We start from the raw sequence: 23,753 nt of genomic DNA on the forward strand, positions 1-23,753 counted from the left end.
AGTGCAATGAATCCAGTTATAATGTAGGTAAAGGAGGCTGTGTGGTCCAGTGGTTAAAGAAACAGGCTTGTAACCAGGAGGTCCCTGGTTCAAAGCCAACCTCAGCCACTGACTCGTTGTGTGACCCTGAGCAAGTCATTTAACCTCCTTGTACTCCATCTTTTGGGTGAGACGTAGTTGTAAGTGACTCTGCAGCTGAGGCATAGTTCACACACCCTAGTCTCTGTAAGTCGCCTTGGATAAAGGCGTCTGTTAATTAAACAAATAATAATAAAACTCTTCCATTTACAAAATATTGCAGGTTAATTAAACTGTTGATTTCATTATTATTATATTTTAAATATGTTCTAGTTAATCACTTTCATTTAAAAAAAAGTAAAACAAAAGTTTGTTTTAGCGCTGAAGTGATGGCATATTCTTTTCTGCATTGTTAAATCATGTATTTGCAATTTTCTTCCTGTTGATCCAGCAGTGATTTTACATTAATATTAGTAGTAGTCATACGGTAGTGGTACAGCAGGATAGTATTAAATGCTACCACTCATATTAAAAGGGAATTAAAGAAGAATGACATTCTCACATATTTTGTGATTGCATGGTTAGTCAAGAGTGAATGGAAATTGGAATATTTGACAGTTTTCTATGAGCCTTGAACAGGAAGCAATTCTATTAATATCCTGTTTTTAGTTTGTTTTAGTAACTCCACCCTGAAGCTTTTTAACAGAAGAGTCAGTAAACTCTGCAACTGGTCCATGTGCTGAAGGCAATTCATAAAAACGGTCATAAAAACGGATCCAGGCTGTAAAGTAGAAATCACAGGATTTTGTTTTCTTCAAACGTAACTGATGATGTCAAACAACTGTTCTCCTTTCCATTAGTGTAACCCTGAACTGTTCATACAATTCCTGAGAGAAATTAAGAAAATGAGACAGGTAATTGTGATGTACAGTATATCGTCCTTCAATAAAATAAAGGTGAGCTTGCTCAAGAGGAATGATCGTTCCTAAAAGAACATTGCAGACAGCTTCACGTGTGTTGGGGAAATACCACAATGCAATACTAACATGAATTAGAAGATAAATAATATAATTCACAATGGCATGTTGATACATTACACAATACTGCAGATCTTTTCTTCTGAAGAAAGGATGGTGTACTACCCAAAAGATGTGAAATTGCATTGTATAAAAAAGATGTGTTGAAGAGAAAATAAGTGATTCAAATTGGATGTGTTTTGGAAACAGTTGTCATGCTATCTACTGTAAAAACCTAAATATATGTTTTATTTTATGAAATTCCCTAAAACATCTACTGTAGTGTTTTTTTTAATAGAACTTAATGTATCATTGTACTTAAGTGCATTTTGCTTATTTCTCAGTATGAATCAATTTTTAATTATACGCCTGAAGCTAAATGAGTGATTGGAAAATGGTAGCTGTGTATTGCATTTTAAGAGGTGTTACAGTAAGTGCATAGCTTTTGATTTAGTACTGAAGTGTAGAACTTCTCATTCAGATTCATGGAAAGGGTCTTTCCATTTTTGGAAAGCTAGGGATTTAGTTGTAGGGTTATAATTGTACATTACTCATTGTCAATGAATTAGATGATACTATACTGTTCATCCTTAGCAGTGCATTAGACACCAGCTGATAGTGTTGTGTTTAGAAAAAATAATCGGAATGTTTTATTATGCAATGCGTGCACAGGCTAATTTGTGTCTCATCATCGTACTTAGTGCTCAGGAGCTGTTACTTGATATTCAGTAGATGACTTTGTTTCAGAACGATTTAATCGCCAATTCTGTTACTGCAGCACAGCAAAATCACTGGGGAGATTTAGACATTGTTTGTGTAATGATACAATAACAAGGTTGGACTGTAAAATAGGATCTGTTCCAATATGTTAAATTGGGGGGGGGGGGGGTATTTGATATAGTGTGTCAGATCTAGTGTGAAAATGCAAATAAGAAAGCCGAATCCTTTATTCTTAATTATTTTGAGACCTGGCAGCTTTGCATTAGCAGTGGTTGGAATACCTACAGTAGTCTTGATGACCTTCCTAAGGTTGGTTTTAATACAGGAAGTCAAGAAGAATAGCTACAGCTCAGTTGAGGACTTTAAATACTTATACTTAAATATTACTGTGTCTGAAAAATCTGTTATTTTATGTCAGATTACTATGAGGACCAGGCTAGGAATATTGTTCAGATTAATTCAGTCATGAAAATCAAGAATTGTTGAGGGAATTGAAAAGGAAATGAAGAAGGTTTCTAAAATTGCTCATTGAATTGTGTGTTTGACAGTAATGGAGTCTGGAGAGCGGCTGGCCTCCCCACCATCAGCCTCCTCCTCTGTGCCCTCTGCCTCCTCCACAGCCACAGCAACAGCACCCTCCAAAGGCAGTCTATCCACAGGGGCCACTGCACTGAGCTCCACACTCACCACCTGCGGTAAGCAACATCTTTAACCCCAAGACAGTGCTGGGGTGTAGCATACCTCAAAATGATGCATGACATTAACGTCTCATGAATGCATTGTACTGTATGTTGTAAATACATGCATGACTTTTAAAAAATATATTTCTTCTGTCAAAATGTTTTCCAAAAGCACACAGATAGTGACAGGGATAAAAGTGTTTAGCAGGGATGATAGGTTCTGTTTAATTTCCTAAAAGTTTAGATTTTAGGAGTAAACACGTTTATTCGTTTAAACTAACATATTGGGAATGTGTTAAATAAGCCATCATGAGACGCCCTCTTTAGAAGGGCTGTTATTTTTTATAATATAATACAACAGGGAGGAAGCCTCAGTACATGTGTGCAACATTTCTGTGTACTGTATATAGAAAGCACTTATATACTGAATAACTAATCTTACACTGTACGCACCCTACTTACTGTATCAACACAGCAGCTGGCCTCGCTATTTTTGGCATGAATATCTTTGAAAATGGTAAGTGTTTAGAAACAATTACAACTTGGAAAATGTTTGAACAATTAATTTCTAAACAATTGCTGTAACGTTCTTTGTTTTAAGCCACCAGCTCTGAATTTTTATAAAAATTGCCCTCTGTAGATCAGGTCTATGTTTCAAGTAACACACATAAAATACCTAGAATTAGTATGGTTGGCAGGCAGCTTGTCCCCAAGAATAGATAGAATCTTTTTTTTTCTTTCTTTCTTTACGAAGGGAGACAGTTTAGACAGTTCTTGAGGAAATTGTAAAGTTGTTGCTTTAATAAATACCACCATTTAATGGCACCTGTAAGAACCGTACCCTTTCAGATGTCTCTTGACAGACTGCAGTTTAGCCTGTGTGATTTGACATTTCTGCCAGGCTGCGAACAATCACTGATTTTTAGAGCTATTATGCAGCGGATGTGTTTGATACTTTTAATCTGTCAGAGTATTCTGACCATAAAATAAATGCTAAATGCTGGAGCGTTGTCCCACATGGAATTTAGGAATATCTACTAGCAGTTTAAAACGGTACATGTTAAACACAAATAAAATATTTATTTGCATTTTTTTTTTTTTTTTTTTACTGAAATTATTATCTAAAAGGCCTCCATCTGTTAATTATTGTCACACTGAGCAATACTTTAAAACAACAACAGTATATTCAATATGCAGTATTCTGTTTCTAAATGTGAATGTGGGAAAATCAATACAGTAAACTAATGGTTGTCTCACTCTTCTAGCAAAGTAGCTTTGAGATTAGACTCTCTCTCTTACTGTGCATGGGGCTCAGTCGCAATGTGCGCTCAAATATTTAAAAATGAATTTCCTGTCTCCTATGAAAGACTGATATACAGCTGCTTGTTTTCTTTGAAATGAATAATGAATATTATCAGGGTAATATATTCAGGGAAAAAAGCGTTGGTTGTAAACATGATAGAAAATATCTTAAAACAGATTGTTAAAATTGAATAAGAAAAGACTAAATATATGCAAAGGAATGTTCACAAAATGAACTCATATTATTATTATTATTATTATTATTATTATTATTATTATTATTATTATTATTATTATTATTATGTTTTAAATGAGAAGAGTCTGTAGTAATAAAACATCAATCAGAGAAAGCAATAACAGCACCTTAGTTATGAAAATCCTTTTAAGCTTACGAAAAGACTGCAGAACTTATTAATCACAAAATGAATGTGATTTACATGAATTACAGTCAACCTAGTTTCCATTGGTTATAAAAGAGTTAAACAGGTAATGAATGTCCTTTTGGGATCATCTAAAAAATAGGCTACTAGTGTTCTTTCATGGTATTTGAGCTAAATGAAATGTAGAAGACAATATCAAGCAATCCTACTTCTTGCATGTGCGTTTCTCTTTTGGTTTTTGTCCTTCTTCACTCTCCTTAAAAGACTGATTTAATTATGCGGTGGCTTGAAATGCATTAATATTAAAAAGGCATTTGCAGATGTCGTTCCTTGTTACTTGGACACCAGCACTATAGAAACGGATGCTGGCCTTTTGGGTAATACTTTGTCATTTATCTCTGTATCGGTTGGTAGAATTTCCAAAGCCTGGGTTTAAATATTCAGCTTATTATAATGACATTCAAAGTGTAGATTTTCCATTTTGTAAGCTAGCACGCATCTCGCCAGTATAATGAATCTGTATTTTTCTGAAAATCATCTACATTTTTCCAGCTGTAATAGTTAACCAGCTATTACAGTTGCTAATGAATAGATCCACTGACTGACTGACAACCATAGACATTTCAGGAATACTAACTTAGTTTATATGGTCGACCACCACCTTCATCATGCTTGTTTATTACAATAAATACTAGTTATGTAGTTATAACTGTTTTGTATGGATAACATTAGCCTAAATAAAATTGTGTCTTTCACTTGCTTTGCGCAATTTTGTTAAAGTGTGTATTTGAGGGTTTTTTTTTGCAATTTGCTGGAAATTATGTGTACTGGGAAAGCCTTCTAGATGATGCACTATTAAAAACACATAAGACTGGTAAGGAGTAAAAACAGCAAGAAGAAAATATGAATTTTATATTGCGTTTAATTTAATGTCAGAAAATGTTCCATGTCTCCACAGGGTATAACTATGGACAAGGGGGAAATGCATTATTTATTTATTTAAAAAAAAAAAAAAAATACTATAACAAATCTTTACTTGGAGGTACAAATATTATTATTTTATTGTTTTCCTGCGAAGCAATCTAAGAAACAACCTATTTGATTTCATATATCTTTTAGGGCATTTGTTCCGGGCAGCCGGGGATCAGCCATTCACCTTGTCCACTGTATCAAGTGCCTTTCCAATGGTCAGTCACCCAGCCTTCGGTCTCTACACTACAAGCTCAGGGCGTTCAGAGTTTGGAGGCCTGGGAACACTTGGTGCATCTGCAGCCTTAGCGACACATCCTCAGCTCGGACCTTTTCCAGGTAATATTAATAACACTTTCATTGCTAAATTACGAGTCAAAACTAAAAGATGCGTAAAGCGGATAAGACTTCTTAGAGCCTTTAATGCACTGACTTGTCTTCAGCTAAATAACTGACCTATTAACTGGATACTAGCAATATAGTAAAGAATACAAAGGAAGCATGCATTGATAACTGTCATACCATTGGGAATTTGTGGCTACCGTATATACTTCATTTGTGATATTTTCTGGCATACTGTAAGGACTTGTTACGATTTTAATGTCTGTGACGTTCTGGAAAGTCTGTGTCTAATCTAAACAAGCAGTATTTGACTTTATTAAAATACCTTTGTGGCTTGTATGAACTGGTGAAGGTGTTAGCAGTGTAGTTTATCTATATTCAGGTTGCATGATTGTTTCTCTTTTTTAGCTGCAAGTTAAGATAAAGATTTGTGTCTTTTGTTCTGCAAAATATATGATATTAACCCTTAAGCCACAGGTATGTTAAATGAAATCTGTATAAAATGCATGCACATTGATTGAGACCTTTTAAAAATGTTTCAGTATTGATTGCTGTACTCATTTATTAAATTTCAATAACAGATATATAAAATAGAATTTGTATTATATATTGATTTCTTATGACGGTACACAAAACGAACATGCTACATATAATGCAGATTGAATTGTAATTACGAAAGCTTTGATAATAAATGATAGAAATCAAAGGTTTTTTGTGATCTATGCAGCTTTTAGATCAAAGACAAAAATGGTTGCTTTGTCAGTTCGCCTTGGCTAAAGGCGTCTGCCAAATAAACTAATAATAAAGGCATACCTGCATGAAATATACTGAAAAATGAGGATACAAGACAATTACATCTACAACATCTTCCAGCTTCCAATTCACAGGTTTTTTTTAAATGACTTCTTTCTTCTTAATATTCTTGTCAAAACGTTTCCCTAATTTTGAATCGGTGTTGATTCCAGCATTTTAGTGCTCCACATTACAATGCTCGATAACCCCTCTATACAAAATATAGAAAAGGTCATAGAATCTGAATGAATAGAGTAACAGGATTGGCTAGGGATGCTCCGAGGATTTCTAATTACATTTTCAGAACGGAAATCATTTTAGATTTCAGAATAGAAAATGGTCTCATTACTGAAGATAATTTTTTGGTTACTGTGGTTTCGTGGTCTAGAGTATTTCATCTTTCTCCTCATCTGCATGTTCTCATTAACAAGATGAATGCTATATATATATATATATATATATATATATATATATATATATATATATATATATCCATTTCTGTCTGGCAGTATGATCCAGCAGTGAGTGCTTAGGACCAGGAATAAGACAGTTAGACTTTTCCATCTCCTGTGCAGCTCCTAACTTGCTATATGACCTTGGGACAAATCCTTTCACCTTCTCAGGACTCTGTCCACCGAGCTGTAAACAGCTAGTAGTTAGAACTACACCAACAACAAGATGTGACAACTCTGCTGGGATGTCCTGCAAAATAATTTTGTAAAATGCATTTTTCAATGTGCTGCTGCAGAATGCTTAGCCTGCATTGATTTCGATGTAATCAGTGAGATTGTTTCTCTTTTGGTTCAGAATGGTGGCGAACATCAGATGCCCACGCTCGTGCTGGTGCAGCTTTCTTCCCACCTCTTCTGGGAATGCCACCTCTGTTTGCTGCTCCAGTTCAGAATCACGATTCCATTTCATTCCAATCGCGGACAGCAAGTAAGAATGGCCGAGGAGCGCAGAAAGGTATGCTGTAGAGGGGGAAGCTGTGTAGCAGACCGGTTTACTAGCCTTTTACCTGCCTTTTGAAATTGACTGCAGATCATAAGCGTCATGAGTTTGGTTCTCTCAAGAATACAAACACACAGTTTGGTACAACTCTGTAGAATTGTCAGTGACTGGACTGGGCTGAAAGTCACAGAGTGTTCAGGATTGCTCCCAAAGCTTTTAAGGAGAAAGCTCTTATGGCCAGTGCTATTGTCTATGTGTTTTTATTAAAAGGTAAATCTATATCCCTGATGATAAATCTTTTGGTTTGGTTAAATTAAACACAAATATGTAATGGGCCCAAGAGGCATATGTAACATAGAATATGTAAATGTAATGACCATTTCAGAAGCAGTTGCTAGAGAATTGAATATATTAATGAAAAGCAGATATAGTGCAGTGGTGGATAATCCCTGTCTTTTGTTTCATATTTGACCACTGATACACTTTGCCTGAAGCGTGCTTATTTAATTAATGAAAAGTGCATCACCTACGAAGAATGAAATGGGTATTTGTTGTTTTTATATCTGCAAATTGTGTAACAGTTTTGTGTTGCCTTAGAAAAGTAATTGGTTTTAATGATCTATAATATATATATATATATATTTGTAATTGGTCCTTAAGGAATGAATGGTGCCGTAAATGGGAGCAGCATTACACTGCCATCTGGAATGAACACGTCTGCAACGGCTGTCACAGTATTAGGGTCATCAGGGCAAACAAAAGTAGCAAACTCTAGTGGAAGAGATCGGAAATGTAACCAAGAGCAAACTAATAGTCAGCTTCAGGACAAAGCTGCTGACAAACCTAAAGACAAGGTAAAGGAAATACAGGGCTCAATGTTTGTTTGTTATTAGAAATACATTATTCATAATGAATAGTTAACTGTTCAATGAGTGAGGATAATTTTACTTTAACTTAATATTTTTGCATCTTGGTATTGTAGTATTAACCCAGCTTACGACCATGTGAAAATAAATAAAAGATACATTTGGTAGTCTACAGAGTAGAGGTACCTTCTATAAGAGAAGTTTATTTTAAAATGTGTTCATTGCATGTTAAGGTACTGACATTTAAAAAAAAAAAAAAAAAAAAAACTTCCATACACTGGCATGTTTTAAAACGTTTGTAATCCGGCACATTTCTTGTTTGCCTGTAAGGCTGATGTTTTACATTTTTTAAAACCTCAGAAACAAGCTGTAACAAATGTTTTGTTATAAGTAAAAACCCTGAAGAAAAAGATGGGTCAAAACTGATTTTCTTTTGCAGAAACTCCGAAAGAAGCTTGACGACAGCTCCAGTAACAGCGATAGTGAGTCTGGCTCATCATCGGATACCTCTAGTGAAGGTGTAAGTAGCAGTGACTCTGAAGACCTAGAGGAAGACGATGATGATGACGATGATGAAGAGGATGATGATGATCAAAGCAATGAAGAAAGTGAGGACGATGACTCTGACTCTGAAAGTGAAGCGAGAGTGAAAGACAAGACAAAGGTACAGATATTAAAATTAACGAATGATTTGTAAATATGTGTGTTTAAAGAGTACAGTTGGGAATTTCAAGTACTTCCTGGTGTCTTTAGATGCTGACCATTTGAAAGTGAAATGGTATTTTAGGATTACTGCCTGCAATAAATTGAATACAGTGATCATAGAATATACCTAAATTTAGTTAAGATGCCAACTAAGGAATGTACTAATGTTGCGCTGTTATCATTTTGATGCTTTAGACGTAGCTACATAATACATTTAAATTGTGTCATTAGTTAAAGACCTTATTAGGTAATTTAACTGCCCTTGGCTTCATATCTCTGGATTCTTAGCTACCCCATCATGACCATTACTGGATTAGATGGTATTGCTTGAATAGCATTCTTTCAAATTCTGCTTCTAGGTGTTGATGCAAAATGTGAAAGAAGCCACAAAGGATGGCCAAAAGGCAGTTGAAGATAAAGAACCCCAGGACAAAAAGACAAACCAACAGCAACATTTTGCTTCTGATCCCGAGATTCTGAAGCAGCCTCAGGTTTTGTCACAGCAACTCCCCCTTGTTTTCCAAAGCTCAGAGGCCAAGGAGGAGACGGGAAAGAAGCACCTGAGTGTCATTCATTCCACAGGGCTCACGGCCACTACAAAACCCTTGGCTTTGGTCACTCAAGCAAGAAGAGAGGCTTCTCCTAAGCCACTTATTACTTCACTGGAAATTCTCAACACAGGGAATAAAAACACAACAGAGGAGCCTGGCTCACAGATTAATGATTTGAGATTGAAGCAGGTTAGTTCATTGGTACTGCCTTTGGGAATGTTTTCTATCACTTTAGACAGTTTTGTAACAAGGAGTTCTGGTTTACTTTCAAAAAGTTGTCAGTTTTTTTTTTTCTTAAATGGCATTTTAGTTAATGCTTCATTCAACATTTTTTGTATAAACCATTTTTCCCCTTAATTTTATAAAACACCTTCATACTGGTTGCAGTTAAAGACCGCCACACACTAGTGTTATTTATGCATGGCCTTGCATTAAAGACTGGTTGATTTAAAAAGAAAATTAAATGTAAGATTAAAAAACGTTCTATAGTCAAATTGTATAGTCACTCATGCCAAGGCTATCATTATGTCTGACAGCCTGGTTTTTTTAAAGGTCACAAGACTTTCCAAATGTAAGACATTGCTAAGTATTATTTTCAGCTATCTGATTGAATTTCATGCAGTGTGGCCTTATAATTGAATGAAAGTTACAATGTGTTTAGTCTTATTATCATTGCTGGACAGAGACAAGCATGTAATTAAATGGACAATGCCATTGAAAGCAAAATTATATCAAACAACAATTCTGTTACTTTTTAAATGATTTTTTTTGGTATTGTACAATTGCTAAAGTAGTTTATAAACTACCCATCCTCTACCCATCAATTCACTTTATAAATACGTCTTCAGTATAGAGTAAAGTAAATTGCTTGTTTTTTTATACTATTTCAGTCTTTCTACTTGCAGGAACAGTTCAAACTAGCATTTCCAGTGCAACTGAAGAAACAACAAGAATTGTATAAGAACCAGAAGAAAGTAGCTTCAGCTTTGTACAGTCCTAAACCTACCACAGATTCCCCAGCCAGCCAGAAGCTGACCCCTGCTAACAGCAACCATTCAAATCTCTTCCTCTCTAATACACTTCTGGGGCATCATCAACCCAACGGGGTGATCCAGAGTGCCATCCAGGATGCCCCCTTAGCACTTACCACCAAATCCCGAAGTCAGCCAAAGCCCAATGACAAGCAAGTTCTAAATTCCAGCAGCACATCCTTTCCATCACCAGTAAACCTGTGTACAAGTGGAAAAAATCATTCCAGCAATCAGATGATGCCAACCAGGCCATCTACCTCTCCTGCTTTATCCAGGGTGTCCGGGAAAGATAAGGCAATCGGTGCTAAGGTAACTCCTGTAGGAAAAGCCCCGTCTCACCTAGTGCAGTCTTTGCTGGATCAGTTCCGGGGAGCAGAGTCGGACTTTCCCAGCAGCAAGGACTCGGATGATTCCATTGAGGACGAGGATGATGAAGACGATGATGACGATGATGATGACGAGGATGACGAGGACGAGGAAGATTCTGATGACAGCCAGTCAGGTGGGTTTGCCTAATCTGGTTGGTTTCCCTTTAGTCAGTAGAAACTGTCTTTGTGGATATTGCTTGGTTATGGGTTACAACTAGAGGACAGCAGAAGCTGCCAGAAAATATTAAGGCATGCCTTCAGCACATGAGACCATGTTAACATATTTTGCATTTGTATTGCTGTCCTACTGTAGAAGTGCAACTCCTCTGAGTTAATGAGTGCACTTAATGTTTATTTTTGAATCCAATTGAACGACTTATTTGAATACAACTAATCAAACATGATTGGTTGATTTTGTAATATTCAATAAGACAATGAATGAATGTGTTGACTTAGAAGGCTGAGATTTAAATACAAAGATAAGTAAATAAATATAATAAATGAAGTGTTAATTTAGAGGGAACAGTGACATTATAAAACCGTAAAGAAAAAATGTGGTAAATGATGTTGATAAATGGAGATATGCAGTATGTAAGTTAGTACAACTTTGTATACATTTTTCAGAGTCTGAAAGCAATTTTGATTCCGACTCGGATGGTTCAGAGGATGATGAAAAGGACCATGAGGAGATGGAAACAGATACTGAAGGAGAGAAAACTCCTTTAAAACTAAATAAAACAGCTCCTTCACCAACCAACTGTACACCTCTGAAACTTCAAGTAATAAAGGCCCCGAACTCTGCTCCTTCTGCCTTACTGACTGAGCCAGGGTCACCAGCCTATCGCAGCACTCCATCGTCTTCGTACACTCACTCCACATCACCAGGTAACTATAGAGACCAGTTTAAGAATATTATCTGCCGTATTTGGACATTCAAATGTGAACTTGACTGATGTTCTTAAATTAATTATGATTTAGTGATTTTATAATTGTGGTTTGAAGCCCAGAAGTTAATCTACTTTGATAAGGAATTATTATTATTTCAGTTTGTACTCAGATTAAAATAAATACATATATGTATTAAAAGCCAGAACCAGTGTGGTGGCTGATCCTTGCTATTGGCCTTTTTTGTTATGCGTATAAATCCCTCTGTGGCAATAACAAGAAAAACCTGAACATGTTTCAATTGTGACTTTTTTATTTATTTACAGGATCTGCTAAAAGGAGAAGGGTAACTGATGAACGGGAGATACGAATTCCTCTAGAATATGGGTATGATATTCCTAGTCACAGAAGCGTAAATCATAAGAAATAATCTTAATTATTACAATTGACAATTGTAATCTGCAAGTAAATGAAGCCGTTACTGTAAATATATCTTCTCAAATAGACATTTTTTTTATTTTTTTATTTTCCCTTTATCAGTGCAAATCCTGCAGTTTAAAAATATTAAACATTTATATTCCCTGTGGTTCTGATTACTGACAGCAACACCCTGGTGGTTGATAGCAGATGCATTGATTCACCTGTTATTGACAGTCATTTTATTGCGACTCTTCCAGATTTCAAGTTTCTCACCCAGTTACTTCAGAAGTATTGTACAGTTGTATAACAACATGCAAACAGTGTGTCTGTTTGTTTTAAATTGTGATTTGAGGGAGCCACAAGAACATTTAAATGCTATTAGTATTAGTTTAAAACATTGAGAGTGGCACAAACCTCCTTTAGGTTTTTCAAGGAGGTCATCAGATTACAGAAGTGGCCGATTCCCGAAGGGACCTGTCTAGTGGCAGGGAAAGAGAAGAGAACTCCCAGCAGATGCGCTGAGCCAGTCAGCCTTAGATCCTCATCACTAGGAGGTGACAAGATTAAGAATACCAGCAATAGATCTTCATGCATCCTGGAAACCTGCAGAATGCTTCTTTACAGCAGCTGCCCAGACTAAACAAAACTTTTGTCTGAACACTTAATTCTCCAAGTATCCCTGATATTCCCAGTGCAGTGTCTGCTTTCTTCTGTCCAGTCTTATGAATCTACAGTATATGAAGATTACTCAATTACTTTAAACTCTTCTGTTACACAAAGATCACTTTTCTAAATTTTTCAGTTATTTTATTAACATTTTACAGGGGCACCACACTTCAGCAAACACATTACATAACATATAAAATATTGTGTTTCAACAGATGGCAGAGAGAGGCAAGGATAAGAGAAATTGGTGGCCGTCTGCAAGGGGAGGTAGCATATTATGCCCCGTGTGGAAAGAAACTGCGACAGTACCCTGAAGTAATGAAGGTAATCTATTCAGTTAACAGTAACACAAACTAATGGTGGAATCAGATGTTGATACAAAGGTTATTAAGGTGGTATTGGTAGATTATTGTTGGAGTTAGCATTGCTAGTACATTTAAGTTAGTATTGCTTATTTATTTGATCTACTTGTCATGCTTATAACAGCTTGGCATGTCTCTGATTTAAAATAACCAAGAAGCAATGCTCATTGAAAACTAGGAATACTACTTTTCAACCCTGATCTATCAATACCACCCTAAATAACTTTCTAGTCAACAACCAGTTTCCATGTTAATGTAAGTGGGAAGCTTGAAGGTTTCTTCCTGCAAACTGGATTCTTTGTCTCACTGAAGTCATTATTTTCTTTTCTGTAGTACCTTACCAGAAATGGAATAACAGACATCACGCGAGATAATTTTAGCTTCAGTGCAAAAATAAGGGTTGGGGACTTCTATGAAGCCAGAGATGGACCTCAGGTGACAATGTTTTTATATTTTATTGTCAGTTTTTTGCATTCACTTCAGGAGCCAATCTGCAATAATGCAGGGACCTCAAACAATTATTTCACAACTCGTGGACTAGTACAGCAGTGCTTTTTTGATTTCACAGGTGTGGATAAAACGGATACCAAGACATCACAAATACAGTGATAGGGTTAAAAAAACATAGTGCTGAATTGTTTAAGCCCTATGTGGAAATCACTCTGATGAACAGCACCATGGTCAAGGACTCAAGGGCCATGCATTATAACTTAAATCATTGTTTTAGAGGCCAGCATATCTATACAGATCTCAACATGCTACTGGCTAAAAGATTTTGCTAGAAGGAAGCAAAATTTACATAGCAAATTACAAGTAACCCAAGGAATTTTGTGGTCTAAATTTATTGTAACAATTCCAGTGTTTTGAATGAAGCCAGTGGACTGTTCAGATTTTTTTACGTATAGATCTATTTCTGGCTGTTAAAATATTATTCCTTTAAATGTTTTATGTAATTATGCTTGTGTTACTGCATGAGTTTAGAAAATTGTTTCTGGCAGTTTGTCATTGAGATCTTTCCGTTTCTTTTTAAAGGGTATGCAGTGGAGCTTGTTGAACAAGGAGGAGGTTCTCCCTCGTATACGAGCTATGGAGGGGCGAAAGGGGCGCCCCCCAAACCCAGAACGAACGCGTTCCGGTGACGGCTCTAGAATGAGGCGCAGGAAAGGGCGACCTCCTAATGTTGGGGCCTCTGACATCCTCAGCAACACTGATGCAAAACTCATCAGAAAACTAGAAGCTCAAGGTGAGAGTTTCACCATTTTTTGAGCTAATTACAGCATAGTTAAGATTTGTACTTAATTTAGTAACTTCCAAAACAAACTGTTCTTTTGCAGAAATAGCCAGGCAAGCAGCCCAGATTAAACTGATGCGGAAACTTGAAAAGCAAGCACTGGCACGCGCTGCTAAAGAAGCAAGGAAACAGCAAGGTAGACAGCTCACTTCCTGTGGCTCAGTAAACAAGCCTACTTTCAAACTCAACTAACCACTGCGTAATTACCTGTTGCAGTCTGTCACAATCATTTAATTTTTCTTTTAGCAATCATGGCAGCTGAGGAAAGGCGAAAACAGAAGGAGCAAATGAAGATTTTAAAACAGCAGGTATAATTTTTGAGTTTTAAACAAAGCCATCCTATACAATTTGGTTAAGTGTACACAACTTTTTAATATTGAAACTCGCATTAGAACTGAATTTAAGACACAAAGGTCCAGACTTTTATATTTTCCTTACATAAAACATTGCACTTAGAGTAAAGACTTAGATATGTTTCTGGTGTTATAGACATATTATTAACAAAAACGTACTAATACAGTACATACCTATAAGCAGTAATAAGCAGCTTGCTGGTCTTTTAATTGGCTGGATAATGAACAAGGACTGCAGTGCATTATCCCACTATTGTGATGATGGTGTAAAAAGGTAATTTAAAAACAGGAAACATACAATGCTGTGATATATGTACATTAGCTCCTGAAAGATCAATAATCAAAGTTAGATTTGATTTAATTCCATTTCCTTGCAAGAACATTGCACTAGGTTACAAGTCATTATTTTTCCTTAATTTGCTACAACAGTTTTTTTTGTTTTAGTTTTTTTTTAAAACATTTTTACAGGAGAAGATCAAACGAGTCCAGCAAATAAGAATGGAAAAGGAGCTTCGAGCTCAGCAAATTCTTGAGGTATGGGGAAAAAAAAGAGGTTACATGGAACAAAGTAGATGTTTGCCTGCTGTACATTCACAAAATACATACTGTGCCACAGACCTGTGTTAGTTAGGGCTATTCCTGAATTATGCTACTCCAGATTGATTTTACATAATATTATGTTGGATAGGAGCTCAATTGGTTTTGGTGCACAGCTATTGAATATTAAAAACGAAATTGTCTTGGCTTCTTCAGACCATGGTTAAATGTACATAAAAGAAAATTTTGAGACAATAGCAACAGTTTTGCATAAGTATGTGGAATAAACACTGTTTTACATACTCATACAATTATGGAAGCTCAAAACTGTTTTAGGAGCCCTAAATCAAATTTGAGTTGACACAGTTGGCAAGTCATTCTTAACAGGATTTTTCACAGCTTGTAATTACATATTTGAATTTAACATAATTTATTCTTCCTCAGTTTTGCCACTGTGTATAACTCGGTGGTTAGGTTTTAAATCTCAAGCTCTATGCCCAGGCACTATGGGTGTTTAATACTTTCCGAGATGGCAACTCAGTGTCACAAGTGGTATTCCTTCTGGAATTATTACATTACGCAACATAATTTAAAACCTTCTGGTTGTTATTTCTGGGTTAAGTCAAGGCAGGATGCAACTTTTAAATGAAATGCATATGATATTCATCCTGACGACATATTTTGTGCATTTCATTGGAAAATCCAAAATAAAAATGCTTACTTAGCTCTCTTATTCTAGAATAGCCCTTTGATTGCTTTAGAGCAGGGGTCTCCAACCCTGGTCTGGAGAGCTACTGAGTCTTCTGGTTTTTGTTTCAGCTGTGCTCTCAGTTACTTATTTGCACCAATTATTCTTTAGCCATTGATGACTTAGACACCTATAAAACCTGAGGTTTCTATTATCGCAAAGCTAGTGTTTCTGGCTTCTTATGAATCCATGGTATGGATATTAAATATATAAAGTCTCCATCGATTATTTATGCTTCCAGTTAAGTATAAAAGAAACCCACAGGAATAATCACACCTTGCATTAGTAGCAGTTCTAATTTTAACATTCTTCTTTGCAATAGCTATAGTCTGGGATCATGCTGACACTGTGTAGTCTTATTCCATATAACAGCTGATAACTATTAGGCTGTAAACTTTGTTACCTTTTGAAGCGTGTAGATGTTAGACTGAGATGTTTTTTAAGCTATAGTGGTGCTGTTGCATGACCTCCGGACCTGTTTTGCATGCACAGGCTAAAAGGAAAAAGAAGGAAGAAGCAGCAAATGCCAAAATATCGGAAGCTGAGAAACGAACAAAGGTTAGTTTAGATGGGCCACAATGACTTTTTGGGGGAAACTGTACGAAGACTGTGAGTAATCTGACTAAAAAACAATCATTATTACATCAGCAGTGCACTTCATTGGTATTCAGTATTTTTATTTAAGAGACTGAAATTGCAAGTAAATACAAAATAATGTTTATAGCTGCTAGTTTCCTAAGGTTTTAGGTGAGGGGATTTGTGTTAGCACATTTAAGCGAGTGTTTTCGATAAGATAATACTATGTCATGGCATCGAAATTCAGAGCTTGGTTAACTTTTGGCCATCGGTTACACAGTGATGAAATGGCTAGGTCATTTCCCATTCCCATTTACTTTAGTTCTAAACTGACCCTAAGCTTTAACGCTAGCCAGTGTGGTAATGGTTTAAGTTGAATGTCCCAAAGCATATGAGAGCAAAAACATTAATTTGTATTTGTCTGCATTTTAATTCTGTTTTTGTACTTGTTTATCTTTTAAACTGCATTTTTGTTGTTTGTTTCAAGGAGAAGGAAATGAGAAGGCAACAAGCTGTAATTTTGAAGCACCAGGTTGGTTTTACTCGTTTGATATAATACTTTAAAATGGTGCTTGAACTATGTGTTTTCCTAATTTCAAATTAATCATTTTTGGGGCCTTTATATAAATTCTTGGTTGTTTATTAAATCCTTTTTTTTTTTTTCTTAATTTCATTTCCATACTTTTGCTATTGGGTTATCTCTTTTTGGGGTGTGTTTTTTCTTCTTATAAACTGGTTTTATGACTTTGTGATTTCTGTTTCATAATACTTTGCCAACTCTTTCTACCAGGAGTTGGAGAGGCATAGACTAGATATGGTATGGGTATGTTTATTTTTGTACATCTAACACCGCATCGTGAATTGGTTGTGATATGGTTGTCATAGCAATGCACAAAGTGAAGCACTGGCTGCTGTCATACTACATACTTCTGCATGGCTTTACAGCACAGTGCATTGCATACATCTGCTCTGTTTAGGGACAAATTTGACAATTTAAATTGCTTTTCGTTTTTGTTTCGTTACAATGATCTCTGTATATAGGCTGTAATCCATATGCTTGTGTACAAAATTTCAGTAATCAATCCCATCCATTACATTTTTATTGTCACTGTTTTTTAAATAGATGTTTGTTTTAAAAGTCCAGTAATAGAGCTAAATGTTTCTCAAAGGATCGCTACATGTCACCTTTCCATCTGTGTTTTGGACAGCAACCCAGCTGATCCTTTGGCATTTATAAGCCTGGTTGCTAACTGAAGGCATAAAATCACTAAGAAAGTTCCTTCATTTCTTTTTTTTTTATATTCTAGAATAAGCTCACCACAACTTAGTCATGTTCACTTGGCCCACATTAGCCCTACAATAGGCAATGCTAACATTGCCTTTAACCCATGCCATACTGGATCTAGCAGTGCATTTGGAATAGCATATAGTTTCTTTGCCCTTCTACAAATGACTCCAAATTGTTATTGTTGTTTGTTCCACTTCAGCTTTTGAACCTAATGGAGTTTTCGTATGCATGACTGCAGTTAACCCTTCATATAAAATCATGCCCTTTGTTAGAAGGGCATTGAAAGTGTATATTTTCCAGTCAAGAAATGCAGATCATTTTTGCCAAATTTTAAATATCAATTAAAACATATAGCTTGTTTATAGCATAATTTGGTTTATTGTAAGATGCTTTTGTAGCAGATGTAAGGCTACTGACCTGTACCTGCCAACCATAGTGCTTTATACCTGCCAGCTTATGAAGAAGCATCACAACTAAAAGCATATGCTTCTGTTATTGACACTCTCCGCACATCTGTTGCTTTTCCCTTTTGCTTTTGGTTGTCACTGTTATGCTTTCTAATCCTCAACTAAAACATACACAAACCTGGCCATTTTCGTGATTTGTCTTATATTGCTAAACCTGCTGTATTGAGCTGTTTTGTTTTATGTTCACATTGATTGCTAGTATTTGAGCCATGTCACGCTGACAGTATTTTTCTGCTCCACTAGGAGCGAGAGAGGAGAAGGCAACATATGATGTTGTTGAAAGCTATGGATGCTAGAAAGAAAGCTGAGGTAAGTGATTTATGAATTGGCAGTCTCTCCTTGAAATGGCTTTGGAGGTTTAGACCTTGTATCATTTTTTGAAAATATATGGAGTGTGAACAAAACTAAGAATCCATCTCAAAGCAATTTGCTTTTAAAGTACTGTAATTTATAAGCAAGTCTTAGTATTGTGTGAATTCTGATGACATAATCCTCATTCTGGATTGTCTGCAACAGTACTATTAGCATGCACTGTTAACTTGTCCAAAATTTGACTAAGGAGAAAGAAAGATTAAAGCAGGAAAAGAAGGATGAGAAACGTTTAAATAAGGAACGGAAATTGGAGCTGAGGAGACTGGAACTGGAGATTGCGAAGGAGCTGAAGAAGCCAAATGAGGATATGTGCTTAGCAGATCATAAGGTAATCACATTTGCAATGTGGTTGGATAAATACATCTGACCTATTTCAACTAAATTGATCCTGTCCTAGTCAGTTAAAGTACTTTGAGCCAATAAAATAGTTCCAGTAAACATTACCTAATATGTATGTCATAAGTAGGTCTCATGTTATCCTATATGAAATACGCAAACATTATAATAAAGGTAAAAAAAAAATGCTTTACTTTACCAAGAGGTCGCGTGAAAGAAAGCAGTCAACATTGAAAACGCATGTCATAGGACAAGCATCGATTGGTACTGGTGAGACAAAGCAGGAAGCTTTTAGGAGATTTAAAATGTTTAAACATTTTTCATGAGTGAGTGTGTGTGTGTTTGTATATATATGTGTGTGTATATATATATTATATGTATTCGCACACCTCCCACTCTATATGTCGCGGGTGTCGGGGTCCAATATAAATCCGCTATATATCGAGGGCCGCGATATAGCGAGAGAACCATAGAAAAACAAATAGGCTAACAAATACTGTACAACCACACCCTCGTTTTATCGGGGGCGTGAGGGTCCAATATAAGTCCTCTACGCAACCTGCTTTTTCTCATTTTTGGTGTAAAAAGCAGCACACCGTTTTAATTCGTACAGCGGAGGGTAACCGCTTCTCGTCAACGTCAGTCTCCAATTAATTTCATGAGTCTTCCTCACCTTTCTCAAATGCACAAACCTGCTGCATTGAAAGAATCCATTCCCAACACAGGAGGCTTGTTGCTAGGGAGCGGACGTCACTGCCTTGTGACTTTTGCTAGTGCATTGCTGCCACACGTGAACACCTCGTTGGCTAAAATAAAAACCGCTTCAGCAAGTAGATATTTAATTTGCTTTGTGTTATTGTGCAATATATGTGATGTGTGTAATATATCTGTATGTGATAACAGTATGATATTAGTGCTTTGTTTTTAATTGTTTTGTATATTTTTATTTGTGATGTGCAGTACAAAATAATATAATAATATAACCAGAGGTGGGTGTATACATATAACAAAAACAAAAAGAAAAAATCTAAAAAACATTTTGAGTTGTTTTTCCTTTTACAAGAACTCAATTTACCAGAAGCAACAAATTTAAAATGTTAACTGTTCCTCCATGACAGGAAGTGCTGCATTGTGAAAAGTACAAAAAGTGTTCAGCAGTTTTATTTATTTATTTATGTATGTATGTATGTATGTATGTATGTATGTATGTATGTATGTATGTATGTATGTATTTATTTATTTCTTTTGTGCACAAATAGTTATACCATTAAAAATAATGTGTGCATCTTTCATATATCAAAGTGTGGGATATATGAAGTGATGGAAATACATATTTGGTAAGATTTTTTTAGCTCTGGTTGGTTAAATCATTTTTTGGCAGATGCAGAGGGCAGTTGGGTGACTGGACCACCATTTAAAGTAATGGGTTTCTGCATTAGAGATCCATGACCTCTTGAATAGCATGTAGGCATTCCTCATGCTCTGCAGTTTGTATGTAATGACTAATTAGCTGGCCATGTTTTTTTTTTTTTTTTTGCTTGTGTTATATTCATAACACAGAGAAGACACTGACCAGTACTGTAGTTGAGACCAGTACATTATACTGCCATCTAGTGTCAGCAGTGCTCAGTAGAAAATTATCATGTAAAACCTTTGAATACAAATAACACAGTATCATGCTCAGCAAATAGTTTCATTTTTAAAAGTGGATTATTTGCCAACATGTTCTTCCTATGCATTTGTTCAAAGATTCTTTTAAATACTATTGCTCTGTATATCAAAGGGAGAGTACAGTATTTAGGGTTAGCCTAAACTGATTGAGTGTGTTCAATTCACAGCCACTTCCAGAGCTGAATCGCATTCCTGGCCTTGTGCTCTCTGGAAGCACCTTTTCAGATTGCCTGATGGTAGTTCAGTTCCTGCGTAACTTTGGGAAGGTTCTTGGCTTTGATATCAGCGTGGATGTCCCTCATCTGAGCGTGCTTCAGGAGGGGCTGCTCAATGTGGGAGACAGCATGGGAGAAGTGCAGGACCTGCTAGTGAGGCTCCTGTCAGCTGTCGTTTGTGATCCAGGACTGCCACCTGGCTGCCGCGTAAGAATTTCAAGCCCTTCTCCTTTATATAATGTAAATTGGAACTCTGGAACAGGCGCCCTTAAAGGCAGACAAAATCCAGATGTAGAAACAAAAACTGTACTCTAAATTTTACAGCTCCTTTGTCAATTTAGAGACAGAAACAGAGATATTTAAAGATATCTTTCTCCACTCTTTACTGTATTTCAAGTAATTCAATTGGGAGAGAAGTCGCAAGTGTATGTATTATGTATTATTTTAACGTGAATTAAAAGCCAAACTAACATAGCTCAGCCTAGCAAAATAGTAGCTCAGTTTTGCACTCAATTATTGAGCTATGCAGGTAAACAGAAATGTTACTATTGCTTGGGGTATTGTGTAGATTAAAAAAGGTACCATAACAACTCCTTTAAGTGAAATGAATCCTTTCCAGCACGTATGTTCTTTTGAAATTAGCTACCTATCTTAACTTAATTTTCTAACCCTTTTTCTAGGCAAAAACTGCTCTTGGTGACCATTTGACAAACATTGGGATTAACCGGGATAATGTGTCGGAGATTCTGCAGATATACATGGAGGCACACTGTGGTCAGACAGAGCTCACTGAAAGCCTGGAGACAAAAGCTTTCCAAGCACACACTCCAACGCAGAAAGCATCAATTCTGGCTTTTCTTGTGAATGAGTTGGCATGCAGCAAGAGTGTAGTGAGGTAAAACTGATACTGTACTTAATGAGTACTTGAGCCTCCTGTACTCCTCATTGAAGTGTTACTTATATACTTGTATGCATTGCAGGGATTTTTAGTTAACTAAACAAAAGACTGTAGATTTAAATGGTACTCTTATAATAAAATACGTCCTTCACATTGCACATAAATAAAGTGTTTATTGCTTCACCGATAAAGTGGTGTATTATTCCTCTTCATACCTTCTTGGCAATAGTTCTATTGCAAAAACGTTTACCATATCATGATTCAAGCATGTTGCTAAATCAATAAATCTCATGCATCATATGGGCAAAAACAAAATCTTTTTAATGTCCAGAAAAAAAATCTAGCCAATCTTTTTGCATTTATGATATCACACGTACTGTAGTTGCATCTCCTTACTATTCTTATCAGCATACTGTAGTCCCTGACCACACATCAAAAAAGAAAAAGAAAACTATAAGGAATCTTTGTTTTTCATGGACACCAGGGTATGTAATGTGAAGCATAATACATCTGAAGGATGAACTAGAGAATGCTATACTGCAGATAACAATACAATTAAAAAGTGGAAGGCAAATTTAAGATCGAATACAAGCAAATATTGTAATCGAGATGTAAAACAAATGGCATTTAAATTGACAACTTGTTTTTTTTTCAGTGAGATTGACAAAAACATTGACCATATGTCCAATTTAAGAAGGGACAAGTGGATAGTTGAAGGCAAGCTCCGCAAGTAAGTATCACTTGGTTAGTAAAGTGTCTTTTTAAGATTAAGAAGCAACATCTTGCAGTGTTATCTATACACACAAATAGCTGTAATTGTAAATGCTGATTGTAACTATAAATAGGTTTTTCATATCGTTAAAGGCTTGATACCAAGAGGTTTTGACAGTACGTTTCAAACTGTTAACCTCTGCCTTATCCACTATCCCTCTGTTCAGGCTGAGAATTATTCACGCCAAGAAAACAGGAAAAAGGGACACGAGTGGCTGTGTAGATGGGGGGGAGGATCAGGCCCTGGGCACCCCCACCCCTGAGCGCAAACGCAAGCGGAAAGGTGGGGACAGTGATGACGATGATGATGATGATGATGATGATAGTGACGAGCAGGGGGATGAGGAGGAGGACGATGAAGATGATGGAAAGAAAGGAAAGAAAGTGGAAGCTTGTGAAGATGAGGTACAGCCTGTTGCTGCAATATCAAATAATTGTTCTTGCTTTCCTGAATTGTCTTTTGGTATGGAGTGGGAACTGTATTTATCATAAGGAGTGTATTAAAACTAAGAAGAATATACTATAATTAGAAATATCAGTTTAGTTGATTTGTTATAACTTTAATCACTAAAATATCTTGAAGTAAAACTAGTATATACAACAACAAAAAATGTCCAATGTTGTCATTTAAATCCAATCCAGTAATTGTGTTTTAACTTGAAAACGTAACCCAGATTTATGTTTTAGGATGATGGGTACCAGACCACTAGTGTTGAGGAACTGGAAAAACAGATTGAAAAACTCACCAAGGTACAAAAGCAGCTTTACAGAACAACAAATATGTTTTTAAGTAATGCTTTTCAAGAAACCTTAACACGCTTCCATTGTTACAGCAACAGAGCCAGTTCAGAAGGAAACTGTTTGAAGCATCTCATTCCTTACGGTCAATGATGTTTGGTCAGGATCGATATAAGCGCAGGTACTGGGTTTTGCCCCAGTGTGGTGGAGTTTTTGTGGAGGCCCTGGAAAGTGGGGAAGGTAAGAGAAACAGCCACAGTATATGACAAATTACTAAAAAAAATGCTGTTTATTTGAAGAATCCTGTGATTTTTTTATTTTTTATTATTATTAACTCAGGAATTATCCTGTGTTCTTTACAAAACAGTCATTGGATTACAATGTGGACAAGACTTTGGTTTAACTACACGTATCAACTTTCAGACAACAATATCATTTTATTGTTCATTGTTCATATTTGTTCAGTAT

At 36.1% G+C, this 23,753-nt stretch overlaps 1 protein-coding gene across 24 annotated transcripts in view; it reads left to right on the plus strand.

Annotated features, from left to right (window-relative positions):
• The window catches only part of LOC117407675 (bromodomain adjacent to zinc finger domain protein 2B-like), a 67,021-nt gene that overhangs the window by 36,539 nt on the left and 6,729 nt on the right, over positions 1–23,753 (plus strand). For 4 of the 24 annotated variants that reach the window (XM_034012833.3, XM_034012949.3, XM_059032321.1 and 1 more), the window contains exons 3-29: positions 2,303–2,449; positions 2,910–2,951; positions 5,236–5,424; positions 7,027–7,185; positions 7,831–8,024; positions 8,476–8,700; positions 9,101–9,481; positions 10,183–10,825; positions 11,316–11,576; positions 11,903–11,963; positions 12,878–12,986; positions 13,358–13,459; positions 14,057–14,267; positions 14,359–14,451; positions 14,562–14,623; positions 15,137–15,202; positions 16,446–16,511; positions 17,017–17,061; positions 17,320–17,352; positions 18,528–18,593; positions 18,844–18,984; positions 20,831–21,085; positions 21,559–21,773; positions 22,432–22,506; positions 22,715–22,952; positions 23,235–23,297; positions 23,381–23,525. In XM_034012833.3, the coding sequence (XP_033868724.3) occupies positions 2,305–2,449; positions 2,910–2,951; positions 5,236–5,424; positions 7,027–7,185; positions 7,831–8,024; positions 8,476–8,700; positions 9,101–9,481; positions 10,183–10,825; positions 11,316–11,576; positions 11,903–11,963; positions 12,878–12,986; positions 13,358–13,459; positions 14,057–14,267; positions 14,359–14,451; positions 14,562–14,623; positions 15,137–15,202; positions 16,446–16,511; positions 17,017–17,061; positions 17,320–17,352; positions 18,528–18,593; positions 18,844–18,984; positions 20,831–21,085; positions 21,559–21,773; positions 22,432–22,506; positions 22,715–22,952; positions 23,235–23,297; positions 23,381–23,525 (4,285 nt within the window). In that variant the 5' untranslated portion in view covers positions 2,303–2,304. The remainder of the gene's footprint in view (positions 1–2,302; positions 2,450–2,909; positions 2,952–5,235; positions 5,425–7,026; positions 7,186–7,830; positions 8,025–8,475; positions 8,701–9,100; positions 9,482–10,182; positions 10,826–11,315; positions 11,577–11,902; positions 11,964–12,877; positions 12,987–13,357; positions 13,460–14,056; positions 14,268–14,358; positions 14,452–14,561; positions 14,624–15,136; positions 15,203–16,445; positions 16,512–17,016; positions 17,062–17,319; positions 17,353–18,527; positions 18,594–18,843; positions 18,985–20,830; positions 21,086–21,558; positions 21,774–22,431; positions 22,507–22,714; positions 22,953–23,234; positions 23,298–23,380; positions 23,526–23,753) is intronic. The other 20 variants (XM_034012868.3, XM_034012985.3, XM_034012956.3 and 17 more) reach the window with 18 other exon arrangements.

The sequence above is a fragment of the Acipenser ruthenus genome, chromosome 10, assembly GCF_902713425.1.
Source record: "Acipenser ruthenus chromosome 10, fAciRut3.2 maternal haplotype, whole genome shotgun sequence".
Lineage (NCBI taxonomy): Eukaryota > Metazoa > Chordata > Actinopteri > Acipenseriformes > Acipenseridae > Acipenser > Acipenser ruthenus.